Source organism: Bubalus kerabau, chromosome 17 (assembly GCF_029407905.1).
Source record: "Bubalus kerabau isolate K-KA32 ecotype Philippines breed swamp buffalo chromosome 17, PCC_UOA_SB_1v2, whole genome shotgun sequence".
NCBI lineage: Eukaryota > Metazoa > Chordata > Mammalia > Artiodactyla > Bovidae > Bubalus > Bubalus kerabau.
This window is the reverse complement of record NC_073640.1, coordinates 43,182,474-43,209,872: the sequence shown is the minus strand read 5'-3', so window position 1 is coordinate 43,209,872 and position 27,399 is coordinate 43,182,474. Positions and strand designations below refer to the sequence as shown.

The 27,399-nt window shown below is 40.3% G+C and overlaps 1 protein-coding gene across 1 annotated transcript in view; it reads right to left on the bottom strand.

The window, feature by feature from the left end:
- HYDIN (HYDIN axonemal central pair apparatus protein) overlaps positions 1 to 27,399 on the bottom strand; it is a 419,919-nt gene that overhangs the window by 166,163 nt on the left and 226,357 nt on the right. Inside the window, 2 exon segments of the mRNA XM_055554109.1 lie at positions 15,053 to 15,205; positions 16,567 to 16,731. Of these exon segments, the coding sequence (XP_055410084.1) occupies positions 15,053 to 15,205; positions 16,567 to 16,731 (318 nt within the window).

The following is a 27,399-nucleotide window of genomic DNA, read 5'->3' as shown; positions in this document are numbered from 1 at the left end:
TTAAATACAGTTTCTGACTCATTCTTTCTTCTTTCTTTATATTACTCCATTCTATGTGGGTATGACTTTCCTAGTGTGTCCTCACAGGCTTCATCTGCATTTTCCATCCTTTCTCTCCCTGTGCTTCATTTTGGATGATTTCCTCTGAGCTCTCTTCCAGTTCAATAATTCTTTCTTCAGCTGCATATAATTCACTGTTAAACACATCTAGCATATTTTAATTTCAGTGTTTTTTTTATTCAGTTTTATTATTTACTTTTCTTTTTATACATTTTTCAGCCTTTGGAGATCTTTTAAAATTCTGATTATGCCATTCAACTTATTAGCTACTTTTCTTCATCCTTCCCAGTCATCTACAAATTTGATAAACAAATTGTTTTATATGTACTTAAAAGCAAATACTTTTTAAGTGCATATACCAAATACATGCTCAGTGGTTCTGAGGTCCAGATATTTTGGGAGACACAAAAATGTCCAAAGCACAGTTTCTGCCCTCAAGAAGCTGATAATAATGAGATTCAGAGACAACTGTGCAAAACAAAAATGCAAGTCAGAAGAAGGCTACGGTGAATGTGTCTCAGGGAAATATAAAGAACAAGCTGCATTTTTGGAGCAGAAGATATTGAAATTCTTTGTATGATAAATTTCCAGACACATTTTCTTTTCTGTCTAAATATGAAATTGAGCTTAATTATCACAGAGTATGATCCTTAACTATATTATGCCATTGCTTAATAAAATTCAATTTGTTCCACTCTCATTTTACATGTAAACAGTATCTCAAAATTAACACAAAGCACCATATCCCTATTTTGATTGTTATATTATTTAAATTAATTCTAACAGTACTGTTTTGTTTTGAGAAAAAAATTACTCAGAAATATTTATATGCGTAAATATTCATAGAAAATATTTAACGATGACTAACAATGCATTTGGAAAAGGCTGAAAACAGAAAAGATATAGAGATCATTTCAAAACTTCCAGGATAATAGTGGAGTGGCAAAATCAAGCTTTCCACTCCATTGAAGAAGAATCTGATTATCCCCTCATGAATCTTCCGTGGCTCCCTGTACTCTTCTGAGTAAGGAAGCTCTGAATAAGCTCTCCTTAAAAAAAGCAGACAGAAGAAAACAACAATTTAAAAACAAATGTAAAATATACACAATGGGCTGGATTTGAGAGAGCATTCCAGTCCAAAGTTATCCTTCCTCTATTTAATTTATATGGTGTATTTCTCTTAGCAAAAAGAAAAAGAGAAATGTAAAAACACATGTAGCTCCATGAGGGCTGAGGTTCAATGTAAAGTTACAGATCAGAAATCTCCTGGGTTTGGAATAGAGTTGTACTGATTGATGTTCATTGTAAATAAGAAGAATGTATTTTGCAATTTGCAGGCAAGAATTAGAAATTTCAGTAGGCAGAATCTTGTAGGATGACAGTGCCTTGGAATGTCACCATAACCCACGTCTAGCGCCAGTGTAAACTCAGAGACTGGATTTGGTCAGTGGGCCCTGAATGGTCACCCTCTTGGGAACAGGGTCACCGGTACTTAAATAAGGAGAATCTAATATTTAAACCCAAATGCCAACTTCCCAATTAACAGCTGAGGAAAATCCTATTGCACAGATCAGAATGCTAATTAAATTTTTTTCTTGCCTTGAAAGTCTGCATGCTGCTGCTGCTGCTAAGTCACTTCAGTCGTGTCCAACTCTGTGTGACCCCATAGACGGCAGCCCACCAGGCTCCCCCATCCCTGGGATTCTCCAGGCAAGAACATGGAGTGGGTTGCCATTTCCTTCTCCAATGCATGAAAGTGAAAAGTGATAGTGAAGTCACTCAGTCGTGTCCAACTCTTAGCGACCCCATGGACTGCAGCCCACCAGGCTCCTCTGTCCATGGGATTTCCCAGGCAAGAGTACTGGAGTGGGGTGCCATTGCCTTCTCTGGAAAGTCTGCATGGGAACTAATAAATTGCATTTTAAAATTCAAATAAATTAAATGAAGCAAAGAAGAACAGTTCTCAAGATTATAAATTGTTTATAAAGAGGATGTAGATGAATGATGATACAATTTTAATTTTAGTATTAATGGAAATTATAGATTTAACTCTAAGTCACAAGTCCTACTATTATTCGTAACCTTTTAATATGGGACATCTCTAGAGACATAGATAGAAAAGAAAACAAACATTAAATACCACACTAGATAAACCAGGGCTGAGATAAGATGTTTGTATGCTAATTATCTCTATTCAGAACACTTGCCAAAAGAAATGTTGATGTTTGTATGACAAACTATTTCTCCAAAATTTTTAAACTTTTCTCCTCATAGTAAATTAGCCCCAGTGAAATACTTTTAATATTAAGAAAACAGTAAGCAAAGTCTGTCCTTCCATAAAATTGACTTGTACTTGTGCCTAATTTTATCCTAAAATATTAGTAACAAAAAATAATAATTCTCATAAATTTAATTTGGGGGATTATAGAGCAATTATTACTGGCAAGATAAACTACATGATTGAATATCACTATATTTTGCTCATGTTTAGGCTCAAAGAAATAACTTCTTTGCATCTTCTTAATTTATCCATGTTTTAAAAAACAGTGTCTGATAGCCCAGTCATAGCAATGTAGGCTTATTCTAGCATGAGCTTCAAAACTCTTACATGTATAACTGATTCACTATGCTGTACAGCAGAAGCTACACAAGATTATAAATCAATTACACTCCAATAAATTTTTTAAAAAATAGATAACCAAAAAGGACCTACTGCATAGCACAGGGAACTATACTCAATGTTATTCGATAACCTATAAAGGAAAAGAATCTAAAATAGAATACACATACACAAACATACACACGTCAATAAAAAGTTAAAAAAAAACAACAACAAAAAACTCATAGCTTCAACCCATTTCCCAGTTCCAAAACCACAGTCATATTTGTAGGTATTTGTCACAGGAGTGCCCCATTCTCAGCATCAGTATCTGTCTTAGTCAGCTGGGGCTGCTATAACAAAGTACCATAGACTGACTGGGTGGCTCATAAACTACCAAAATTTATTTCTCACAATTCCAAAGACTAAATCCCAGATCAGGGTGCCAGCATGGTTGAGTTCTCCTGAGAGCCCTCTTCCAGACTGAAGACTGTTGGCTTTTCCCTTGTGTCCTCACACAGTGGAGAGAGAGCAGAGGAAGTAGCTCTCTTTTGACCCTTATTAGGGGACTAATCCTGTCCTGAGGTCTTATGATCTCATCTAATCCTAATTACCTCCCAAAGGCCTCACCTCCTAACACCATCACACCAGAGGAGAGAGTTTCAAATATGAATTTTGGAAGAATATGAACAATCCAGTCTCTGACATTCTGCCCCAGAGCCCCAAAATTCATGCCGTTCTCATATGCACAATATATCCATTTCATCTAAATAGTCCCCAAAGCACTTGCTAGATTAACTTGTTTGGTTTCACAGGTTCACAGCTAGAGAGGAATTTTACCTCAGGATGAATGTACTCTGAGTCTTATTCATACCTGATTTAGTTGATAGTTAGCTAAGACTCTGGACCTTAGAGGTGATACTAGAACAAGTTAAGGCTGTTGGGATGGAATGAACTTATTTTTCATGTGAGAAGGACATCAGTTTGGAGGAGCCAAGATGGAATGTTACGAACTGATGTTTTGTGTTTCCCCCTGAATTAATGTTGAGACCCTCTCCTCAGTATGATGGTATCAGGAGGTGGGGCTCATGAACCAGATTACTGTCATCCTTAGAGTCCCAAACCCTAGAGGAGGGCATGACAATCCACTCCAGTATTCTTGCCTGGAGAATCCCCATGGACAGAGGAGCCCAGTGGGCCATAGTCCATGGGGTTTCAGAGTCAGACATGACTGAGCAATTAAGCACAGCACAGCACAAGAGTCATGAAAGATTTACTTCGTCTACTCCACTCTGAGGATACAGTGACAAGTTATGAGTCCCTGGGGTGGAAGAGGGCCCTTGGCAGAACTCAACCACACTACAGAAATAAATTTCGGTAGTTTATAAGCCATCCAGACTACTGGTACTTCGTTATAGTAGCCTGAACTAAGACACAGTCCCAAAGTACAAATACTAATACCTTCTAACATATTGGGCTTCCCTGGTGGCTCAGATGGTAAAGAATCTGCCTGCAATGTGGGAGACGTGGGTTCAATCCCTGGGTTGGGAATATCCCCTGGAGAAGGGAAACCTACTCCAGTATTCTGGCCAGGAGAATTCCATGGACTGTATAGTCCATGGGGTCGCAAAGAGTTGGACATGACTGAGTGACTTTCACTTCTAACATATTAACCATAGGAAATAACACAAAAGTGAGTTCGAAGGAGCTATAAATGCAGATAGGTGCTTTTAAATGAGTCATTATAGCTTCATTTCATTGGAGTTTTTATTATTGTACACAGGAGTCTTTGATGTATCATTTTCAGTCCGATCTACACAATCAAGGTTATATATGGAAATAGATATTCCATGCTTGAGCAACCAGCTCTTCTCCTTACTTAGAACTGCTTGTTTTACTTTCAGTCTTTTTATTCTAGGCTTTTATTTTATTTTGTCAAAGATTTCTTTATCTCTTTAATGAAAAAATTAGTAAAATAATACAGCTGGCTCCAAGGAGAACACGGGGACTTGTTTATATAGCCAGTGAAAGGAAAAATTGCTGAAATACAATTGCTAATAAGTTAGATATTTAATTGCTTGATCTCCTATAGAACAATAAAAAGACAACATTTGATGTAATCTTTCACATTTCTAGAGGTCTTTTAGAATTTTAATGTCCAGATTGACTTTGAAAGACACACAGTAATCTGTTTAGGTGATTATTTTAGATAAAGTAATGTCAACTGCTATAAGGGAAAGACCCCTGACACTCAATGGCTTTAAAAAAAAAAAAAAGTCATTTATTTTATTATTATTCCTGTTCTCATGTATTCCAGTTGCTGGCAGGAGTGAGGATGGGTTTCTGTTCCATTCAGGCATTCAAGGGCCCCAGCTAAATAGAGAACGTCATGTTTAATTCATGGCTTCTTTGGCAGTCTGGACACTGACTGACATCTGCCCAGCCAATAAGAAAATAAAGAGAATGGAGGGTCGAGGGCCAAGATTTTATGCACCAAGCCTCGAAGTGGCACAGATCACTTCTGCTCACTTCCACTGGCCAGAGCTCAGTCATGCAGCCACACTTAACTCCAGAGGAGGCTGGGAAACGTCACCTGCTCTGGTTCAAGAGGAAAGGAGGACAGGCATAGTGAACTATCAGCCACCTTCTGCTACAGCGACTTTGTGGGTTCAGTCTACTGTCATATTCTTAGGTCTTCCCCAACTGCCTTAGGTCGTAGATTTTGGAAGGTGAACAGTTCACTCCACCAGAACACAGAAGTAGAAGTATCACATTTCAACTTCTCTGGGAATTTCAGGCCTGGAGTTCATATCTATCTGCTGTTAGGACAAATGGAGGAGCAGCTAGGAGAAAAAATAAAAAATGTTCTAGGCAGGATCATCTCATTCTGATGGCCCTTCTCCCCAAATGTGTGGCCTTTGAGCACTCTATTTAGTTTGAGGCTTAGCTTACAATTAAAACATAAATCAATGCCATTTTTGTTCTTCTTTTATCAAAAAAACAAATGCCTTTCATAAGAGGGCATTGTGAATGTCAGCTTTCGTGTTCTAACCATTTATTTTCCTCCTCTAGCTAGTAACACAGGTCAACCCTCTGTCCACGGTAAAGAGAGGGTGTCACCAGCATAAGTGCTGTTTCAAGTCAGGGGACATTAGTTTTCAATGGATGGGCACCATTTCTATTCTGATTCCTGCTGACACAGGTTGGCTGCTCTGGAAAGAAGACCTGACGTTGCTCTCCAGGGCTGAAGTGATGAGTTTTCTTTTTGATGAAGCTTATTAATCAATGTTTGGCATAAAACCACGCAGCAAAGTACATCCTAGAATCCAAGAACAAGTCACAATAAAATGCCTGCTGCTAAGGTATTGGACTGTCCTTATCAAAAGTCAGTCTCTAAACCATGCTCACCTTGTGTCTCTTTGGTATTTAGCTCTTAGGGGTGTCCTTTGTTTTTAGGGAGGACTTGGTCTATGTGACATTTTCTGTTATTACATGGCAAATCTGACTAAAGGGGGAACCGATGAATGATAATCTTGGCTACAGAGGACACTCTGTAACCCTTTTAAAGGTTCTGATGGTTACAAAGGAGGGTTCTAAAGGAAGAGAGACATTGTGGTTTGAGTCCCAGATCTGCCACTTGCCAGCTCTCACACATTGGGCACGTCACGTCACTGTATCCAGCCTCAGTTATCCCACCTGTGGCTCATGATACTGATGACAACTTCTGCAAAGAGTTGATGATTGAATGAGGTGATGCACATACAACTCAGAACATTGTCTCGCACATAGTAAATCCCTGTAAGTAACAGCTACTGTCATCATTTTACCAAGAGCTGAAATGCTCCACATGACATATAATTATGGGCTCAATAGTATTTCCCGTGACATGTATTACCAAACTCATAAAACAAGGATAGATGCTAAGAAGCATTTAACATACAATACTCTTGTCAGAAGAGAAGCATCTCATTGGGTTCACAGTGGGTGGACATCTAAGATGGCCCCCAAGATCTCCCTCTCCTGGTGTCCAGTTATCTTCTCCTAGTTATTCAATCAAACACCAATCTAGGCACTACTGTGAAAGGTCCTGACTCAGTTCATGTTAAGGAGGAGAGACTACCCTATTGGGCCTGACTTAATCAGGAGAGCCCTTAGAAGGGACTGGGTCTTCCTAATGAGGAGATTCCAAGCAGGAGAGGGTCTGTAGGGGGCTCAACAGCTGACAGTGGTCCCTGACTGATAGCCAGCAAGAAAATGGGGCCTCAGTCATTCAACTGCAAGAAAAGAAACTCTGCCAAATCTGAAGGGGCCCAGAATGGATCTTTCCCTTGTCAAACCTCCAGAAGAGAATGCAGATCAGCCAGCAACTCCATCTCAGCCTTCTGAGATCCTAGGAGGAGGACCCAGCCAAGTCATGCCTGGATTTCTGACCCATGGAAACTGAGGTAATACATCTGTGTTGTATTAAGCCATTAAGTCTGTAGTAATTATTTACTTAGCAATAGAAAACTAATGCAGAGTTTCAAATATTTGTTCCTAAAATGATTAAAAAAAAAAAAAAAGCTTTCCTAAGGCTTCTACCAAAATTTCAGCAATAGTTGCCTCTGTTTCTTCTATGAATTGGGGCTAAAATGCTTCAGTCATTACAGTAGCTCATGAACAACACATACAGGTGGTTGGTATGCATATGTGCATATGATTGTGCAGAACACAAAAAGTTTTGATCTTTTGCATTTCAGAATTCCAGGCCCACTGGTGAGGAGTGTTAATCCCTGCTCCCTGAGGTTACACATATCTAAGGCTAACATTTGCTTTTTATTTGACAACAGGGCATTAGCACACTTCTTAACCAACACTCAGGTCCCAAGGTAAAGCAGCCAGTGCTTTGATAAGTTACCCTATCGTGTATTTCATATTTTCCACAAAAGACAGAAGTGTTTGCACATGTCGTTTTATCAATAAATGAGCACGCATACACTCAGGCAGACCTTCTATCCTGCAGAGCTAATGACTAGGAAGCTTGAAGTAAATAGCACTGTGCACTTGTCTCCAGAATGACTCACTTGCCAGTTGAAACCTGCAGGAATTTCCTTCCACGGGATGACAGGACACAAATAACAACAGGAACCAAAGTGCAGAGTGAGGGATTTCTTTGGATTTATACCATTATCTCAGCAGATGATCAATTCTTTGTGGAACAAAACAATGAACAGTCACCGAGGCCTTTCTGTTTTTTTGTCCTCTAAATGGTATCTCTAGCCATATGGTTCTCTGCCCTGAAGTGAGTCACTTTGCTGCTTAAAATAATTAACTGAACGTTAGGAAATAAAATGCAAAAGAAATGATGACAGAGCCTTAGAAGAGAGGCACAGAGGGTCATGATTAAAAAAGAGGGCTTCAGAGTCACATGGAGACCGACAGGTCAACTGCAGACTCTGCCCATTTGTAGCCAGGTGACTCTGTACTAATTTTTAATAAAATGGGTGCCAAGCACTTTGTCTACCACAGAATAAATACTCAGTAACTGGTGGTTATTAGAAGGTTATCATTCAAAATTTCATGTCCGGTCCACCTTCCTGTTTGTGTCCCACCCCCACCCCCCAGACCAACCTAACTTGTTGACAGGAATGTCTTTCACAGACCTGATCCTGTGCCTCTCCTACTGGAGATTCTGGGTGGCTCTCCAATGTCTGGACTAGTAGTGCTGATTTTTCCCCTCTTTGGGAAAACTATGGAATCTCTTCAAAGAAAAATGTGCGCACGCAAACACACACCTCCCACATACAAACATACTCTAAATACATATCCCAAACTTTATATATAATTTCCAGGGCTCAAGGACCTCCAAACATGGTGGATATTTGTCATCTTTTCTGTTTGAAACAAAGGCACTGTGTGCTAAGTCGCTTCAGTCATGTTCGATTCTTTGCAACCCTATGGACTGCAGCCCACCAGGCTCCTCTGTCCACGGGATTCTCCAGGCAAGAACACTGGAGTGGGTTGCCATTCCGTCCTCCAGGGGATCTTCCTGACCCAGGGATTGAACTCAGATCTCCTGTATTTGCAGGGCATCTCAGCCACCAGGGAAGTCCAATTTGTTTGAAACAAAGGCAGCCTGCGATCAAGACTGGCACATCAGATAGGAGCCTCTGGTCTGGAGGATCTCTTTCAAATTCTTTGTTAAGGAGCACTTTTGTAGGCTTACTTCCCAGGCGCTGTCAGTTTCCAACAGGCATCCTTGGCCTCAGCCACACTGGATCGCCCCAAAGGTGCGGTACACCATCACTGCATTTAACTGTGCTGCTCTTTGGAAATGTACACCCCATTTCCCTGTCCTCCTCCTCCTTACCCCTCAACTCTCCACTCGAATGTGCCCATCTATAAACATTTTTAATTTTGTGGGAGAATTAGCCACTTCTTATAGGCTTCCCTGATAGCTCAGTTGGTAAAAAAAATCTGCCTGCAATGCAGGAGACCCTGGTTCGATTCCTGGTTCAGGAAGATCCGCTGGAGAAGGGAAAGGCTACCCACTTCAGTATTCTGGCCTGGAGAATTCCATGGACTGTATAGTCCATGGGGTCGCAAAGAGTCGAACATGACTGAGTGACTTTGACTTTACTCACTCACTAGCCACATCTTACGCTGTGCTTATGTATAACACTGCACGCTGTAATACTGTGTTGTTTTTGTAGTCATTTCTTTTTTTGAGATTGAAAATTCTTTGAAGAAAGAGATCATTCTTATGATCTTATGAACTAAGAGATCATTTTTATGCCTCTCCCTTCAGTGAGCACAATTAGTCCCAGGCATGGGGAAGATACTTAGAAATACTTGTTAGTCAACAAGTACATGGAAAATGTTCAGTATCACCAGTAAGCCAAAGAAACACAAACTTAACTAGCAATATGTTTTTTTTCCCCTCATCTGCCAGATTTAGCAAACAAAATGCCAGCAAGGGTCTGGGACAGGGTAACCTTCTTTAACACTGAGGGGGGTAGGATATAAACTGGTACAAATTTTCTAGGAGATAATTTCCAAAGACTTACCAAGACTTAGTTACATTCATGTCATTTGATCCAGCAATTGCATTTCTAGGAATTTAGTCTAAGGAAACAGCTAAAGATGGGAGCAGCAATTAGGATGTGAACATTGTTTACAGTGGTGAAAAGCTGGAAACCACCTATCGGTAGGCGATTAGCTAAATCAACTGCGGTGAAGCCCAATGATGCAATCAAGTCAGTCACTGTAAATGATCTGTGTAGGAATATTCCTTAATAATTCATGTCAGAAACTGACTATACCACACTGTTGAATAAAAATAGCTGGTAATGAAGTAGTATTGATGGTGGGGGATAGGAATACACAGACAGACACACACAGTACAGTTTTGGAAGATGTATACCAAAAGCTTAATGGCGGTTATTGGTAGGGTGCCATATGAGTGACTTTTTTTCTTTTATTAATTTCTGTTTGTTTTATAAGGATGCTAATTTGTGTAACAGGGAAGACACACTTTTGTTTCTTGAATAAATTACACATCCTAAAAGGATATGATAACCCTTCTCTTTAGGGCCCATTTAATTTTAACTCTGCTTGTTCTCCTTTAGTTTCATTCCCAGTTTCTTTCTTTCTTAGAAGCTTTTTCTTGGAAAAATAAATAATGCATGTCCCAGTGTTGAATTTAAATGGATTCTAATGAGTCTCTCTCTCCTGCACAGGACCACTAGTTACCATTCCCAGAGGCAGCCATTGTTTCCAGTTTTCTGCCTGTCTTTTCAGAGAAACTTTATAAACAAAACTAAAAAATATACATATTTATATTTTTTCTTATATACTTTTTCTTGCATAAATGGTAGCATACTTCTACATACTGTCTTGCAGCATGATTTAAATTTTTAAATCTTATTTTTATGAGATATATGCATTACACAATTTACAGAGTTAAATGGTTCTAGAAAAGGCATTTTTGTGAAAAACAGAAGTCTCTTGCACCCCACCTCCCAGCCTTATCAATCCCCCTGTTGCTCATTAATGACAGCAACCGCTGTCAATTTTCAGCATTTTCTTTTGCTGTTTGCCTTCTCATCTATAATCTACTGTTACTTCTTACCTGGGCAGTTTGAGCCCTATCCATTTGCTTCTGTGGAAGGCAATGACAGCTTTTTTCCCTTTCCCTCTCTCTCTGAGTTTGTCTGTTTTACCAACTTGTCTACATTTTCATTTTGAGTAGCTCCTTCTGAACTTTCACTTCCACAGTTATCTATTCATCTGTATGTAATGCACAGTTAAACTCATCTACTAAGTTCCTAATTTCAATTGCATTTTTCAGGTTTTCAATTCCCATTTGTTCTCTTTTATACTTTCTAGATCTCTACCAAAATTCTAAATTGTGCCTTTTATTTCCTTGAGTATATTAAGCATTATGTTAATTTGTATCCTATGCTTGGTAATTTTAAAATTAACTGTTTGACATTGTATATGAAAACTGTAGAGATATTTTGAGGCTTAGAATCATGTTGTCATCTTCTGGTAAGAACATATATTTGCTTCTAAGAAAGATGTGGAAGGAACTAGGAATCCTGGAACTCCTTCATCCAGACAGAGATTATGAGGTCTGCATTAGGTCACTTTTGTTTCCAGAATATAGCTTTTCCTAGTCGGAACCAAAAGTTTGAGAGTTTTACCAAGTTCATTTTTCTCCAGTTTTTATCTCTCTAGCCTGTCTTGATTCCAGTATTTATCTTCTTAGATCAATGAGTTTTCTGAAAGCTCCTTTTAGTTTTCAACCTCTTCTGGTACTATATAGAAAAGTGAAAGAAAGTGAAGTCGCTCAGTCGTGTCTGACTCTTTGCGACCCCATGGACTGTAGCCCCCCAGGCTCCTCAGTCCATGGAAATTTTCCAGGCAAGAGTGCTGGAGTGGGTTGCCATTTCCTTCTCCAGGAGATCTTCCTGACCCAGGGATCGAACCCGGGTCTCCCAAATTGCAGGCAGGTGCTTTACTGTCTGAGCCACCAGGGAAACCAGAGCAGTCATAAATGCTGGGTTTAAATTTCTTAACTTCCTTTTTCTTCTGGGTTGTTGTCACTGGCATTGTTGCTCCATCATTCCCTTAAACTTGTGATTTTTCATATTGTGCCCAGACTTTCTCCCTGTTCTTAGAGGGAAGGAGTTTAGAATGACAGATTGATTGAAAGGGCTTGGTCACTGAGATGCTGAGAGTTCCTATTGGTCAAGCAACTGTCCTACTTCTTAATTTGCCCCTTTGCAGGGAGTGGGGGTAGGGGGAAGTCTGTGAGAATTTTAAGGCCAGCAGAGTTTGATTATATGAGGGAAACAGGTTTCTGTAACTTACATAGCTCTTATGATTACACAGCTCTTAAGATTACCAATAATCTTTTAAGGCTACAAGGAGGTATCTTTCAACAGGGACAATAATGTTCTTTCTGAAAATCACTGCCTTCTCAAGACTCAGTCAAAGGTGTTCAGTCAAACACAAGACATGAAGATAGTTAAACAAAAGAACTAGGACTGCTCTGAGCACACAGATATGATTTACATGGTGCCAGGAAGCATCTGCACAAATACATGAATAAATAAGCTCCGAGAATCAGAAAGCTAATGAACCTAAAATTTCTAAAGTAAGTTATTTGCTAATAAATCTCTTTTCTTTGGTGTAGAAGAACACATATGGATTCATCAATAAAAATGTTTTATATTTTATAAGCTGGCTTCACTGTCAAAAATTACAGAAACAAATGAAGAGTAAGAAAAAAGGCAGCAATAGTGCTCCCATCTGATAGAGCACTGTACTATGTGGATCAGTTAAATTTGAAATCTTAAGGCCTCTCCGAGTGTGCCTTATTTCTTTTTCTTTCTTATCTAAGAAATAGAAAAAATCTTAAGATATAGTGTCAGAAAAATAAAAAAGTCTTTCCATAAGCCATTTCACCTAGACCTTTTTGTCTGTCAACATTAATAATCAAAACTACCATTTACTGAATGCTGATGTTTATTTTTCGCCAGGCTCTTTCTACATAGATTATCATGTTTAATCTTCTAGATGCCATTATTAGTTCCACTGAAAGAGAAGGAACCAAAGCCTCAGAAAGATTAAACAATGTGCCCAGAATTAGCACACACAGACTTAGGGCTTGATTCCAGATGTGTCTGACTAGAACCCATACTGTTGATGGTACAGAATACTTCTGCAGCTCTCAGATACTCAACCACTGTTTGCTGAGTGACTACTGTATGTAAGACCCTCAGATAAATGTTGCCCTTCTTTCCCAGACTCATTTCAATTTAATATCCTAACATTCCAGAGGAGGATTTTTTCCTTTCAAAGCATAAAACAATGCTGCATACAATTTCATCACAACCAACATTTAAAAAAATATCCCAAATGCCATTGTACAGAGAGCTCTACCATGTTACAGATGCCTCTCCAGTCTCTTCCCTTTCACTTGTGACAGAGAAGATAAAATGGCACTGAGGAAGAATAGACTTGCTCCCCGATCAACTCCATCTGATCTTTATGTATGTGTGTCAGGATTTCATACCATTAGTAAACCTTTACACCATGCTCCTTAATGCATCTGTCTTTTCTCATTACATAAAAGTGTGTTTCATTTTGTACTAGCTTATTATTGAGGATGACTGTCTACTGTCAGTGCACAAACAGGCAGAATAAATTCTTTAGTTTATAGTGACAATGACAGGCATCCCTTAAGAGTAACATGAGTTGGTGTCTTAGTCGATGTAGACTGCTCTAACAGAATACTATACTGGGTGGTTTACAAACAACAGAAATTTCTTTCTCACTGTTCTGGTTGGTAGTCTGAGATTAGAGTGTCAATATAGTCAGGTTCTGGTGTGAGGTCTCTTCCAGGTTGTAGACAGCCATTTTTTTCTTTGTAGCCTTAAGTGATGGAGAGGGTGAGAGAGCTCTCTGAGGTCTCTTTTGTGAGGGCACTAATCTCATTCATGATGACTCGATCCTCATGACCTATTTACCTCCCCAAAACTTCACCTCCTAATACCATCACATTGAGGGTTAGGATGTCAATACATGAGTTGGTGGTGGCAGGGGTTGGGGGGTGGCACAGGGCACAAACATTTAGTCCACTGCAGTTCTGCTGATGGTGATGCTGGCGATGGGGAAGAAGTTATAGATTTGTATGGAGGAGGGAAAGTAGAACTTGAAATAAAAAAGCCACATTTGGTCCATATGAAGGAAATTTTGCCTTAATCTCCCTCTGTGGTGACAAGTATTAAGTGTATGCCTGAATAATAACTAATTAGCAAAAACAATTTGCTAAAGCTAATTAAGAGCTGGAGTAGGCAGAATGAAGATGGAAAGGCTTATAAAGCATGCAGGAAACCAATATATTTTTCTTTTATTTTTCTGGCTAGCTCTTTGCTGACAAGGAAATCAAGCCTCCTTTCATTCTGGCTCGAGCTTATACTTGAACTAATCATATTTAATCAGCAGAGCTGTCACTCCAAATTCAGGGAAGGTGCTGACCCATCATGTAATCAATAGCTTTCCTTCTCCTAGAGTAGTTTATAATCAGTATGACCTGCTGGAATCTGTCTTATGAGTTTCACATTTAGTTATGCCAAAGTAAAAAAGGTCTCAAATGAGGGTCGGCGTGAGGGGCTTACAGCTGTCTGCCAAGTACAAACCGTTGCTTCTGGAAGTCTCTTGACCTCACTGCCACTGGTAGCCTCTTGTGACTGAAAGAGTCACTTGGTAGGCTTAGGGAGAGAGTGGTCCATTTTGGAATGGCTATGACTTTTACATGATAAGAGAGAAGATGCCCATCTTGATAAATTAGGATGTTATTCTCTTATTCCCTTATTCCTATGAGTTTATTCTATAGATTTTGTTCACAATTAAGGCTAAGACATAAGAACTCTGCTCTCTCATAAAGATACATTTTAGTGTCTTTTGTCGGTGCTCACTAGTAATATGTAAACCATTATAAAAAATAGTTAAGAGGTTTGACTATAAATCAATGAGTTTAAGTGTTAAAACATGTCTTTTACTTTAATACACAGAAAAAAGAGAATGCTTTGAAAAAATGAAAAGCCAGGCATAGTTGTCTCCATGTCTTAGCAATTGTCAATAATGTTGCTATAAACATAGGCGTGAGTGTGTCTTTTTTTAATTAGTGCTTTTGGTTTTTTTTTTTTTTAAGAGACATACCCAGGAGTGGGTTATAATGAAGAGGAATTAGGGATGAGAATAACACAGTTTAATGCAGTTGAACTATGTAAATCTCTGCTTCTGTAGATCATTTTCAAAGACATGCTGCTGAAATAAGGCCACTGCCTCCAAGATACAGGCAAAGCTGTGTTTTCGTCACGTGACAGCGCACAATCTACTCACCATGTGTGCCGTGAAAAATGCGGGGATGAAGGACTGGTTAGACAAGTTGAGAACCCTGAGGGAGTCCTTCAGGACGTAGATATTGCCAAAGTCAACTTGACTGGGATGTACATAGATAACTGGGCCTTCTCCGATGCTCTTTAAGTGACATACCTGCAGTCCATGCAAGAGAAAGAATACAGGAATGGCTGAAATGGTGGGCCTTTAAAATCAAATTGAAACGGAACCTTCTAAGCATCCCTTTATAAAAAGCAGGGACATAAAAGGTTGCTATTAGAATTGACAGTCCTTCTCCCTGATATTCTGTAGTGAAGGGTCACAAGGATGGCCCCTCTGATCAGACCCGTGGATGTAGCATGGAATTCCTCCCTTAAAATAAAGCTTTGCTTCCCTGGGTCAGCCCAGAGCCGCACACCGATGGGAAACCAGAATAGCAGTTCAGTATGTGCCACCAGAAGTCCAGTCTCAGGAACACTGAGGGGTTAGGGACCAGCGCTTCAGGGCTGGATGTGGCTAACTGGGTCCCAGTCCTTTTGCTGTGCTAGCATTACGACAGGGGCACCCACCACCCAAAGCTGTGCAGCTTAGGGACTGAGATTTGCCTTGTTCTCCTTCCCTTCTGCTGTGCTCTCGGCCAGGCACTCTGTCTGCCCAAGGAAGGGGGTCTTTTTCTTTCATAAAATGTTTCCTGCTCAGCAAGGTACATCTGTGCTGCATCTGTGCAGGGCAGGTGTGTAGGCTAGCAGGTTACCTGGACTGTGGCACCTTTCAGCTTAATGATGCTGCTTTATGTCAGATGGCTTATCTACATGATCTTATATGGAAGAGATAAAAGCAAAACCCTAGTTTATTATACTCTCTAAGCAATCAGAATCACTTCAAACAAATGCATGTTGACACCACCCAGCTTCCAAGTAAATCCGATGGCTAGGAATTCATAGCCTATTGGGTAACTTCCTTCAAGATTCATCCTTTGATTCAGCTCATGCAGCAGAGAGCTTTCCATGTCTCCCTTTTCTCAGGCTTGGAGTAATTAAGGTTAATCGGTAATATAAGTCCAAGAATATAATAGGATATGCTGTAGCATACAGTTGTGTATACATATCCAATAACCTACAGGAAAAGATCTGGTGAGCAGTGGAGGAAATCAATCTCAGAGACCACATGTAGCAAGCGAGGGATACCTAGCTTTGTAGTAGGAACTATTGAGAAGGGGTGTGCTCGTCCTCTGTCCTCAGAGATTCTGGTTTCATGGGTCTGGAGAGGGGCCAGGTGTGTCTGTATGTGTGAGAAAAATCAATTGCTATAAATCACCATTTTCAGATGTGTCCACAAAACAGATTCCCGAAGTAACAGCCCTGGTATTTTACCACTGCAGAGAGAAAATCAAAGAACTGTAGAAGACCAACAACTAGAGGATATGCAAATATGGTGAGTACCTTACAGGCAAAGGTTAGAATGTCCCCACAAGAAGCACGGCACTTAGAACTGCAATTCTGAAAACAGGCACTCACCATTGGGGGATCCTGGCTCCCAAAGGTTGAGATGTAAACTGTGGACCTGTATTCCCCAGTGACTTGGGTCTCCAGGGTCAGAGGTATGTGAACCGTGCTGTGCGGGGGGATGATCCCACAGGGCGTGGGACTCGAGAGCAGCACAGCGGGCACATCCTGATACACCTGGTGGGGGAGAGAAGCTAGAAGGATAAGCAAGCCTCAGGTTCAGTATGAAACCAGTAGCACATGACATTATTTTGAAACAAGCATTGTCCTGAATCCACAGAGGGTCTTATAATGTACCCTTGTTAAAGCAAGTGAATGGGGATGACCACCTCAATTCAGCCAAAAGCAACTCTGGCTAAGAGAGGTGCACAAGCCCCAAATCCAAAGTGTGCGACCCAGAAAAGTGCAGAATCATCCACAATGTGAGTTAGCTCAGGACAACGCCTTCCCACGGCCAAATTCCTTGAACAGGCCTTTTGCACCTTCATGCTTTAATCCCCATCCACTTCACCCCTGTACACTCCATCAGTAGAGGCCACTGGCATTTCCTGAACACATGATACTGCTTTCACCTCCAAACTTTTGCAGTTGCGGTTACTCTTTCTGCAATGCCCGTACCCTCTGACCTGCCCCCAACTCATCCTGAAACCCCCAGGGGTGTCCGGGCCCTAAAGTCCAGGCACTTCCTTTGTTCTCAGGGAGCATCCCTCAGTCCCTTTCCTCAGCATGCACTATTAACATGTCCATCTTCTCCAAGGGCTATAAACATCTTAGGCCATGACCTGGGCCTCTCTCCTCAATATCTGCCCACTTTCTGGCCCAAAACACATGCTCAGTATGTGTTTTTTAAATGGAAAAAACAGGTAGGTGAATGAATGAATGTTGTCCATTGTTTACTAGTGTGTGTTCCTAAGAACCCTGTTCTGCAGCACATTACTAAGTTTTTATGTAACACAAATAAAACTTTAAAAATCCCATGGTTGGGAGCCCACACCCAAGCCACCGCCTGGGCTGCTCAGTCATCCACCTGGACACCCGAGCGGGCTACCAGGCCACTACCACAGTTGTTCAGGCTTGAAAGAAGCCACAACATACAACTCTAAGCCACAGACATACAACAGGGACATTTCCTTAAACAAGAGTCACCCCTGAACGAGATCAAGCCTGAGCCTTTGGAGTGGGAGCACTGACTCCAAGACCCTCGACTACCAGAGAACTAACCCTAGAGGGTATCATATAGTGAGAATTTGCACAAAGGAAACCACCTGAATACAAGACCCAGCATCACTCAACCACCATTAGCACCCCCTGGGCAGGACGCCTCATCCAAACAACAAAAATACAAACCCAATCAACAGCAGACAGGATTACCACCTCACTCAGCCTGGCCCATCAGAGGAAAAACAAACAAAAACTCAGCACAAATCTTAACCTATAAGAAGCTTACACAAACCACTGGACCAACCTTAGGAGGGCAGAACCAAAAGGAAGAAAGAATTCAACCTTGAAGCCTGGAAAAAGGAGACCTCAAACACAATAAGTTTAAAAAAAAATGAAAAGGCAGAAAAATACTATACAAATGAAGGAACAAACTAGAAACACAGATGTCCAAATAAATGAAGAGGAACTAGGCAAACTACCTGAAAAAGAATTCAGAATAGTGATAGTAAAGATGATCAAAAACCTTGAAAACAAAATGGAGAAAGTGCAAGAATCAATTAACAAAGACCTAGAAGAATTAAAGAATAAACATGCAGAGACAAACAACACAATTACTGAAATTAAAAATACTCTCGGTTCAGTTCAGTTCAGTCACTCAGTCGTGTCATACTCTAGAAGGAATCAATAGCAGAATATCTGAAGCAGAAGAACGAATCAGTGAGCTGGAAGATAAAATGGTGGAAATAACTTCTGAAGAGCAGAATAAAGTAAAAAGAATGAAAAGAACTGAGGACAGTCTCAGAGACCTCTGGGACAACATCAAATGCACCAACACTTGAATTATAGGGGGCCCCAGAAGAAGAAGAGAAAAAGAAAGGATATAAGAAATTTTGAAGAGATTATAGTTGAAAATTTCCCCAAAATGAAAAAGGAAATAGTCAATCAAGTCCAACAGGCACAAAGAGTCCCATACAGGATAAACCCAAGGAGAAACATGCCAAGCCTCATACTAATCAAACTGCTGCTGCTGCTGCTGCTGCTAAGTCACTTCAGTCATGTCTGACTCTGTGTGACCCCATAGACAGCAGCCCACCAGGCTCCCCTGTCCCTGGGATTCTCCAGGCAAGAACACTGAAGTGGGTTGCCACTTCCTTCTCCAATGCATGAAAGTAAAGACTGAAAGTGAACTCTCTCAGTCGTGTCCGACTCTTAGCAACCCCATGGACTGCAGCCTACCAGGCTCCTAATCAAACTAACAAAGACTAAACACGAAGAAAGACTATTAAAAGGAGCAAGGAGAAGCAACAAGTAACATACAAGGGAAACTCCATATGTTTAACAGCTGATCTTTCAGCAGAAACTCTGCAGACCAGAAGGGAATGGCAGGATATATTTAAAGTACTCAAAGGGAAAAATCTACAACCAAGATTACTGTACCCAGGAAGGATCTCATTCAAAACTGAGGGAGAAATCAAAAGCTTTTCAGACAAGCAGTACCACCAAACCAGCTTTACAACAAATGTTAAAGGGACTTATATAGTCAAGAGATACAAGAGAAGAAAAAAGATCTGCAAAATCAACCCTAAACATTTAAGAAAATGGCAATAGGAATATATATGTCAATAATTACTTTAAAAGTAAATGGAATGCTCCAACCAAAAGACACAGACTGGCTGAATGGATACAAAAACAAGACCCATATATATATGCTGTCTACAAGAAACCCACTTCAGACCTAAAGACACAAATAGACTGAAAGTGAGAGGATGGAAAAATATATTCCAAAAATATACTTGCAAATGTGAAGCAAAAGAATGCTGGAGTAGCAATCTTCATATCAGACAAAATAGACCTTAAAATAAAGAAGATTACAAGAGATAAGAAAGGACACTACATAATGATCAAAGGACCAATCCAAGAGGAAGACATAACAATTGTAAATATCTATGCACCCAACATAGGAGCATCTCAATACATAAGACAAACACTAATAGACATAAAGGAAGAAATTGACAGTAACACAATAATAGTACGAGACTTTAACACCCCACTTACACCAATGGACAGATCATCAAAAGAGAAAATTAATAAGGAAACACAAGGCTTAAATGATACATTAGATGAGAGGGATCTCATTGATATCTTCAGGACATTTCATCCAAATGCAGAAGGATACACCTTCTTCTCAAGTGCACATGGAACATTCTCCAGGATAGACCACATCTTGGGTCACAAATCAAACCTCAGTAAATTTAAGAAAATTGAAATCGTATCAAACATCTTCTCCAACCACAATGCTATGACACTAGATATCAATTACAAGAAAAAAACTGTAAGAAACACAAACACATGGAGATTAAACAACACGTTTCTAAATAACCAACAGGTTACTGAAGAAATCAAAAGGGAAATAAAAAAATTTCTAGAAACAAATTACAATGAAAACACAACTCAAAACCTATGTGATGCAGCAAAAGCAGTTATAAGAGGGAAGTTTCAAGCCATACAATCCTACCTCAGGACACAAGAAAAACATCGAATAGACAGCCTAACTTTACACCTAAAACAGCTGGAAAAATGAAGGGAAAAAAACCTCACAATTAGTAGAAGGAAAGAAATAAAGATCCGAGCAGAAATAAATGAAAAAGAAATGAAAGAAACAATAGTAAAGATTAATAAAACTATAAGATGGTTCTTTGAGAAGATAAAATTGACAAGCCTTTAGCCAGACTCATCAAGAAAAGAGAGAAGAATCAAATCAACAAAATTAGAAATGAAAAAGGAGAGCTTACAACAGACAATGCAGAAATACAAAGGATTATAAGAGACTACTATGAACCACTATATGGCAATAAAACGGATAACCTGGAAGAAATGCAAAGATGCTTAGAAAAGTTCAATTTTCCAAGACTGAACCAGAAAGAAATAGAAATTATGAACAACCCAGTTACAAGCACTGAAATTGAAGCTGTGATCAAAAATCTCCCCCAAAACAAAGGCCCAGGACCAGATGGCTTCACAGAAGAATTCTATCAAACATATAGAGAAGAGCTAATACCTATTCTTCAAAAACTCTTTCAAAAAATTACAGAGGAAGGAATACTTCCAAACTCATTCTACCAGGTCACCATCATCCTGATACCAAAACCAGACAAAGACAACACAAAAAAAGAAAGCTACAGGCCAACATCACTGATGAACATAGATGCAAAAATCCTCAATAAAATTTTAGCAAACAGAATTCAGCAACACATCAAAAAGCTCATACACCATGATCAAGTTGGGTTTATTCCAGGAATGCAAGGATTCTTCATATACCCAAATCAATCAATGTGATACGCCATATTAACAAATTGAAAGACAAAAACCAAATGATAAAGCTCAACATTCAGAAAACGAAGATCATGGCATCCAGTCCCATCACTTCATGGCAAATAGATGGGGAAACAGTGGAAACAGTGGCTGACTTTATTTCTCTGGGCTCCAAAATCACTGCAGACAGTGACTGCAGCCATGAAATTAAAAGACACTTACTCCTTGGAAGAAAAGTTACGACCAACCTAGATCAGATCAGATCAGATCAGATCAGTTGCTCAGTCGTGTCTGACTCTTTGTGATCCCATGAATCGCAGCACGCCAGGCTTGCCTGTCCATCACCAACTCCCGGAGTTCACTGAGACTCACGTCCATCAAGTCAGTGATGCCATCCAGACATCTCATCCTCCGTTGTCCCCTTCTCCTCTTGCCCCCAATCCCTCCCAGCATCAGAGTCTTTTCCAATGAGTCAACTCTTCACATGAGGTGGCCAAAGTACTGGAGTTTCAGCTTTAGCATCATTCCTTCCAAAGAAATCCCAGGGCTGATCTCCTTCAGAATGGACTGGTTGGATCTCCTTGCAGTCCAAGGGACTCTCAACAGTCTTCTCCAACACCACAGTTCAAAAGCATCAATTCTTTGGCGCTCAGCCTTCTTCACAGTCCAACTCCCACATCCATACCTGACCATAGGAAAAAACATAGCCTTGACTAGACGGACCTTTATTGGCAAAGTAATGTCTCTGTTTTTGAATATACTATCTAGGTTGGTCATAACTTTCCTTCCAAGGAGTAAACATCTTTTAATTTCATGGCTGCAGTCACCATCTGCAATGATTTTGGAGCCCAGAAAAATAAAGTCTGACACTATTTCCACTGTTTCCCCATCTATTTCCCATGAAGTGGTGGGACCAGATGCCATGATCTTCGTTTTCTGAATGTTGAGCTTTAAGCCAACTTTTTCACTCTCCACTTTCACTTTCATCAAGAGGCTTTTGAGTTCCTCTTCACTTTCTGCCATCAAGGTGGTGTCATCTGCATATCTGAGGTTATTGATATTTCTCCTGGCAATCTTGATTCCAGCTTGTGCTTCTTCCAGTCCAGTGTTTCTCATGATGTACTCTGCATATAAGTTAAATAAACAGGGTGGCAATATACAGCCTTGACGTACTCCTTTTCCTATTTGGAACCAGTCTGTTGTTCCATGTCCAGTTCTAACTCTTGCTTCCTGACCTGCATACAAATTTCTCAAGAGGCAGATCAGGTAGTCTGATATTCCCATCTCTTGAAGAATTTTCCACAGTTTATTGTGATCCACACAGTCAAAGACTTTGGCATAGTCAATAAAGCAGAAATAGATGTTTTTCTGGAACTCTCTTCCTTTTTCCATGATCCAGCAGATGTTGGCAATTTGATCTCTGGTTCCTCTGCCTTTTCTAAAACCAGCTTGAACATCAGGAAGTTCACGGTTCACATACGTAGATAGCATATCGAAAAGCAGAGACATTACTTTGCCAACACAGGTCCATCTAGTCAAGGCTATGGTTTTTCCAGTGGTCATGTATGGATGTGAGAGTTGGACTGTGAAGAAGGCTGAGCGCTGAAGAATTGATGCTTTTGAACTGTGGTGTTGGAGAAGACTGTTGAGAGTCCCTTGGACTGCAAGGAGATCCAACCAGTACATCCTAAAGGAGATCAGTCCTAGGTGTTCATTGGTAGGACTGATGTTGAAGCTGAAACTCCAATACTTTCTCCACCTAATGCAAAGTGCTGCCTCATTTGAAAAGACCCTGATGCTGGGCAAGATTAAGGGCAGGAGGAGAAGGGGACGACAGAGGATGAGATGGTTGGATGGCATCACTGACTCAATGGACATGGGTTTGGGTAGACTCTGGGAGTTGGTGATGGACAGAGAGGCCTGGCGTGCTGCAGTTCATGGGGTCGCAAAGAGTCAGACATGGATTAGTGACTGAACAGAACTGAACTGATAATCTTAATAGATGCAGAAAAAGCCTTTGACAAAATTCAGCACCATTTATGATTAAAACTCTTCAAAAAATGGGCATAGAAGGAACCTACCTCAACGTAGTAAAGGCCATATATATAAGCCTAAAGCAAACATTATTATCAATAGTGAGAAACTGAAAGCATTCTCCCTAAGATCAGGAACAAGACAGGGTGTCCACTCTCACCAGTATTATTCAACATAGTTCTGGAAGTACTAGCTACAGCAGTTAGAGAAGAAAAATAAATAAAAGAAATCCAGATCGGAAAAGAAGAAGTAAAGCTTTCACTGTTTGCAGATGACATGATACTGTACATAGAAAACCCTAAAGATAGTATCAGAAAATTAATAGAGCTAATCAGTGAATTTTGCAAAGTTTCAGGATACAAAATCAATACACAGAAATCACTTGCATTTATATATACTAACAATGAAATATCAGAAAGAGAAATTAAGGAATCTATCCCATTTACCACTGCAACAAAAAGAATTAAATATCTAGGAATAAACTTACCTAAGGAGACAAAAGAACTGTACACAGAAAATTATAAGACACTAATGAAAGAAATCAAAGATGACATAAACAGACAGAGAGATATTCCATGTTCCTGGGTAGGAAGAATCAACATGGTGAAAATGACTATACTACCAAATGCAATCTACAGAGTCAATGTGATCCCTATCAAATTACCAGTGGTATTTTTCACAGAACTAGAACAAAAAATTCCACAATTCATATGGAAACACAAAAGACCCCAAATAGCCAAAGCAGTCTTGAAAAAGAATAATGGAGCTGGAGGAATCAACCTTCCTGACTCCAGATTATACTACAAAGCTACAGTCATCAAGATAGAACGGTACTGGCACAAAAACAGAAATATAGACCAATGGAACAACACAGAAAACCCAGAAATAAACCCATGCATCTATGGGTACCTTATTTTTGACAAAGGAGGAAAGAATATACAATGGGGCAAAGACAGCCTCTTCAATAAATGGTGCTGGGAAAACTGAACAGCTACATGTAAAAGAATGAAATTAGAACACTTCCTAACACCACACACAAAGATAAACTCAAAATGGACCAAAGACCTAAATGTAAGACCAGAAACTATAAAACTCTTCAGTTTAGTTCAGTTCAGTCGCTCAGTCGTGTCTGACTCTTTGTGACCCCATGAATCGCAGCACTCCAGGCCTGCCTGTCCATCACCAACTCCTGGAGTTCACTCAAACTTACGTCCATCGAGTCCGTGATGCCATCCAACCATCTCATCCTCTGTCGTCCCCTTCTCCTCCTGCCCCCAATCCCTCCCACCATCAGAGTCTTTTCCAATGAGTCAACTCTTCACATGAGGTGGCCAAAGTACTGGAGTTTCAGCTTTAGCATCATTCCTTCCAAAGAACAACCAGGGCTGATCTCCTTCAGAATGGACTGGTTGGATCTCCTTGAAGTCCAAGGGACTCTCAAGAGTCTTCTCCAACACCACAGTTCAAAAGCATCAATTCTTTGGCACTCAGCTTTCTTCACAGTCCAACTCTCACATCCATACATGAGCACAGGAAAAACCATAGCCTTGACTAGACGAACCTTTATTGGCAAAGTAATGTCTCTGCTTTTGAATATGCTATCTAGGTTGGTCATAACTTTCCTTCCAAGGAGTAAACATCTTTTAATTTCATGGCTGCAGTCACCATCTGCAATGATTTTGGAGCCCAAAAAATAAAGTCTGACACTGTTTCCCCATCTATTTTCCATGAAGTGATGGGACCAGATGCCATGATCTTCATTTTCTGAATGTTGAGCTTTAAGCCAATCTTTTCACTCTCCTCTTTCACTTTCATCAAGAGGCTTTTTAGTTCCTCTTTTCTGCCATCAAGGTGGTGTCATCTGCATATCTGAGGTTATTGATATTTCTCCTGGCAATCTTGATTCCAGCTTGTGCTTCTTCCAGTCCAGTGTTTCTCATGATGTACTCTGCACAGAAGTTAAATAAGCAGGGTGACAGTATACAGCCTCGACATACTCCTTTTCCTATTTAGAACCAGTCTGTTGTTCTATGTCCAGTTCTAACTATTGCTTCCTGACCTGCATACAGGTTTCTCAAGAGGCAGGTCAGGTGGTCTGGTATTCCCATCTCTTTCAGAATTTTCCACAGTTTATTTTGATCCACACAATCAAAGGCTTTGGCATAGTCAATAAAGCAGAGGAATACTAATAGGCAGAACACTTAATGACATAAATCAAAGCAAGATCCTCTATGATCCACCTCCTAGAGTAATGCAAATAAAAGCAAAAGTAAACAAGTGGGACCTGATTAAACTTAAAAGCTTTTGCACAGCAAAGGAAACTATAAGCAAGGTGAAAAGACAACCCTCAGAACAGGAGAAAATAATAGCAAATGAAACAACTGACAAAAGATTAATTTCCAAAATATACAAGCAGCTCATACAACTCAATGCCAGAAAAACAAACAAGCCAAACAAAAAGTGGGAAAAAGACCTAGAAAGACATACAGATGGCTAACAAACACATGAAAAGATGCTCAACATCACTCATTATTAGAGAAATGCAAATCAAAACCACAATGAGATATCATCTCACACCGGTCAGAATGGCTGTCATCAAAAAGTCTACAAACAATAAATATTGGAGAGGGTGTGGAGAAAAGGGAATGTTTTTGCACTGTTGGTGGTAATGTAAATTGGTACAGCCACTATGGAAAATGGTATGGAGATTCCTTTAAAAACTAGGAATAAAACCACCATATGACCCAGCAATCCCACTCCTAGGCATATACCCTGAGGAAACCAGAATTGGAAAAGACACATGTATCCCACTGTTCATTGCAGCACTATTTACAGTAGCTAGATGTCCATCGACAGATGAATGGATAAAGAAGTTGTAGTACATATACACAATGGAATATTATTCATCCACAAAAAGGAACACATTTGAGTCAGTTCTAATGAGGTGGATGAACCTGGAACCTATTATACAGAGTGAAGTAAGTCAGAGAGAGAATGATAAACATCATATTCTAATGCACATATACATAATCTAGAAAAATGGTTCTGAAGAATTTATTTACAGGGCAGCAATGGAGAAAGAGACATAGAGAACACACCTATGGACATGGGGAGAGGGGAGGAGAGGGTGAGATGTATGGAAAGAGTAACATGGAAACTTACATTACCATATGTAAAATAGATAGCCAATGGGAATTTGCTATATGGCTCAGGAAACTCAAACAGGGGCTCTGCATCAACCTAAAGGGGTGGGATGGGGAGGGAGATGGGAGGGAGGTTCAAGAGGGAGGGGACATATGTATATCTATGGCTGATTCATGTTGAGGTTTGACAGGAAATAACAGAATTCTGTAAAGCAATTATCCTTCAATAAAAAATTTAAAAAAAATCCCCTAGTCAAATAAGTTTGAATAATTTGGGGAAACACTTTTCAGAGACCCCACTTCTGGAAGGAAGGACAGATGGGCCAGTTTCACCTGCCTGGAGCACCCCATGGTTTTTCTGTACCTGGTCTGGTCCAACTTGACCTAATCATAACTCAACATCCCTCTGTGGCAATAATCTGCCTAGCCTTCCTGGACCCTGAGGAAAATCAGTAACACTGATTCTACCTTTACCAAATGTTTTGATATCTTATTTATCATGGATTTTTTGTGATACTTTTGATTTCGCCAAGTGTGGCATGAAAACACTAGCTTGATTACTGTTTTGGTCCCCCTGAGGCTGGCGCCTCACCCTTTCCCAGCCCAGCTGTGCAGTAACAGCTTCCCCATCACTCTATGTGACTCAGGCTCTGTTCTGAGCTCTTTAGGTGACCATGTGCTGTGAGTGGCCAGCCTGTTCTGCTGTTGAACACCTGAAAGCTAGAAAAGGTGTCTCCTGTCACCCCCATTCTTAGCTTCTGGTTTTGTCTCAGAGAAGCCCACAGAATAATTTGAATTCCCTTTTTTATACAGCAGTCCTTTGACTGCTGCTGCTAAGTTGCTTCAGTCGTGTCCGACTCTGTGCGACCCCAGAGACGGCAGCCCACCAGGGTCCCCTGTCCCTGGGATTCTCCAGACAAGGACACTGGAGTGGGTTGCCATTTCCTTCTCCAATGCATGAAAGTGAAAAGTGAAAGTGAAGTCGCTCAGTCGTGTCTGACTCTTAGCTACCCCATGGACTGCAGCCTACCAGGCTCCTTGGTCCATGGGATTTTCCAGGCAAGAATACTGGAGTGGGGTGCCATTGCCTTCACTGAGTCTTTTGACTAGGGGTAGCTATTTCATTCCAGTTAATCGTCTGTTCCAGGTTAGACGCCCTGCCTGCTCCTCAGATGACTTGGGTTTCCAGATGGCG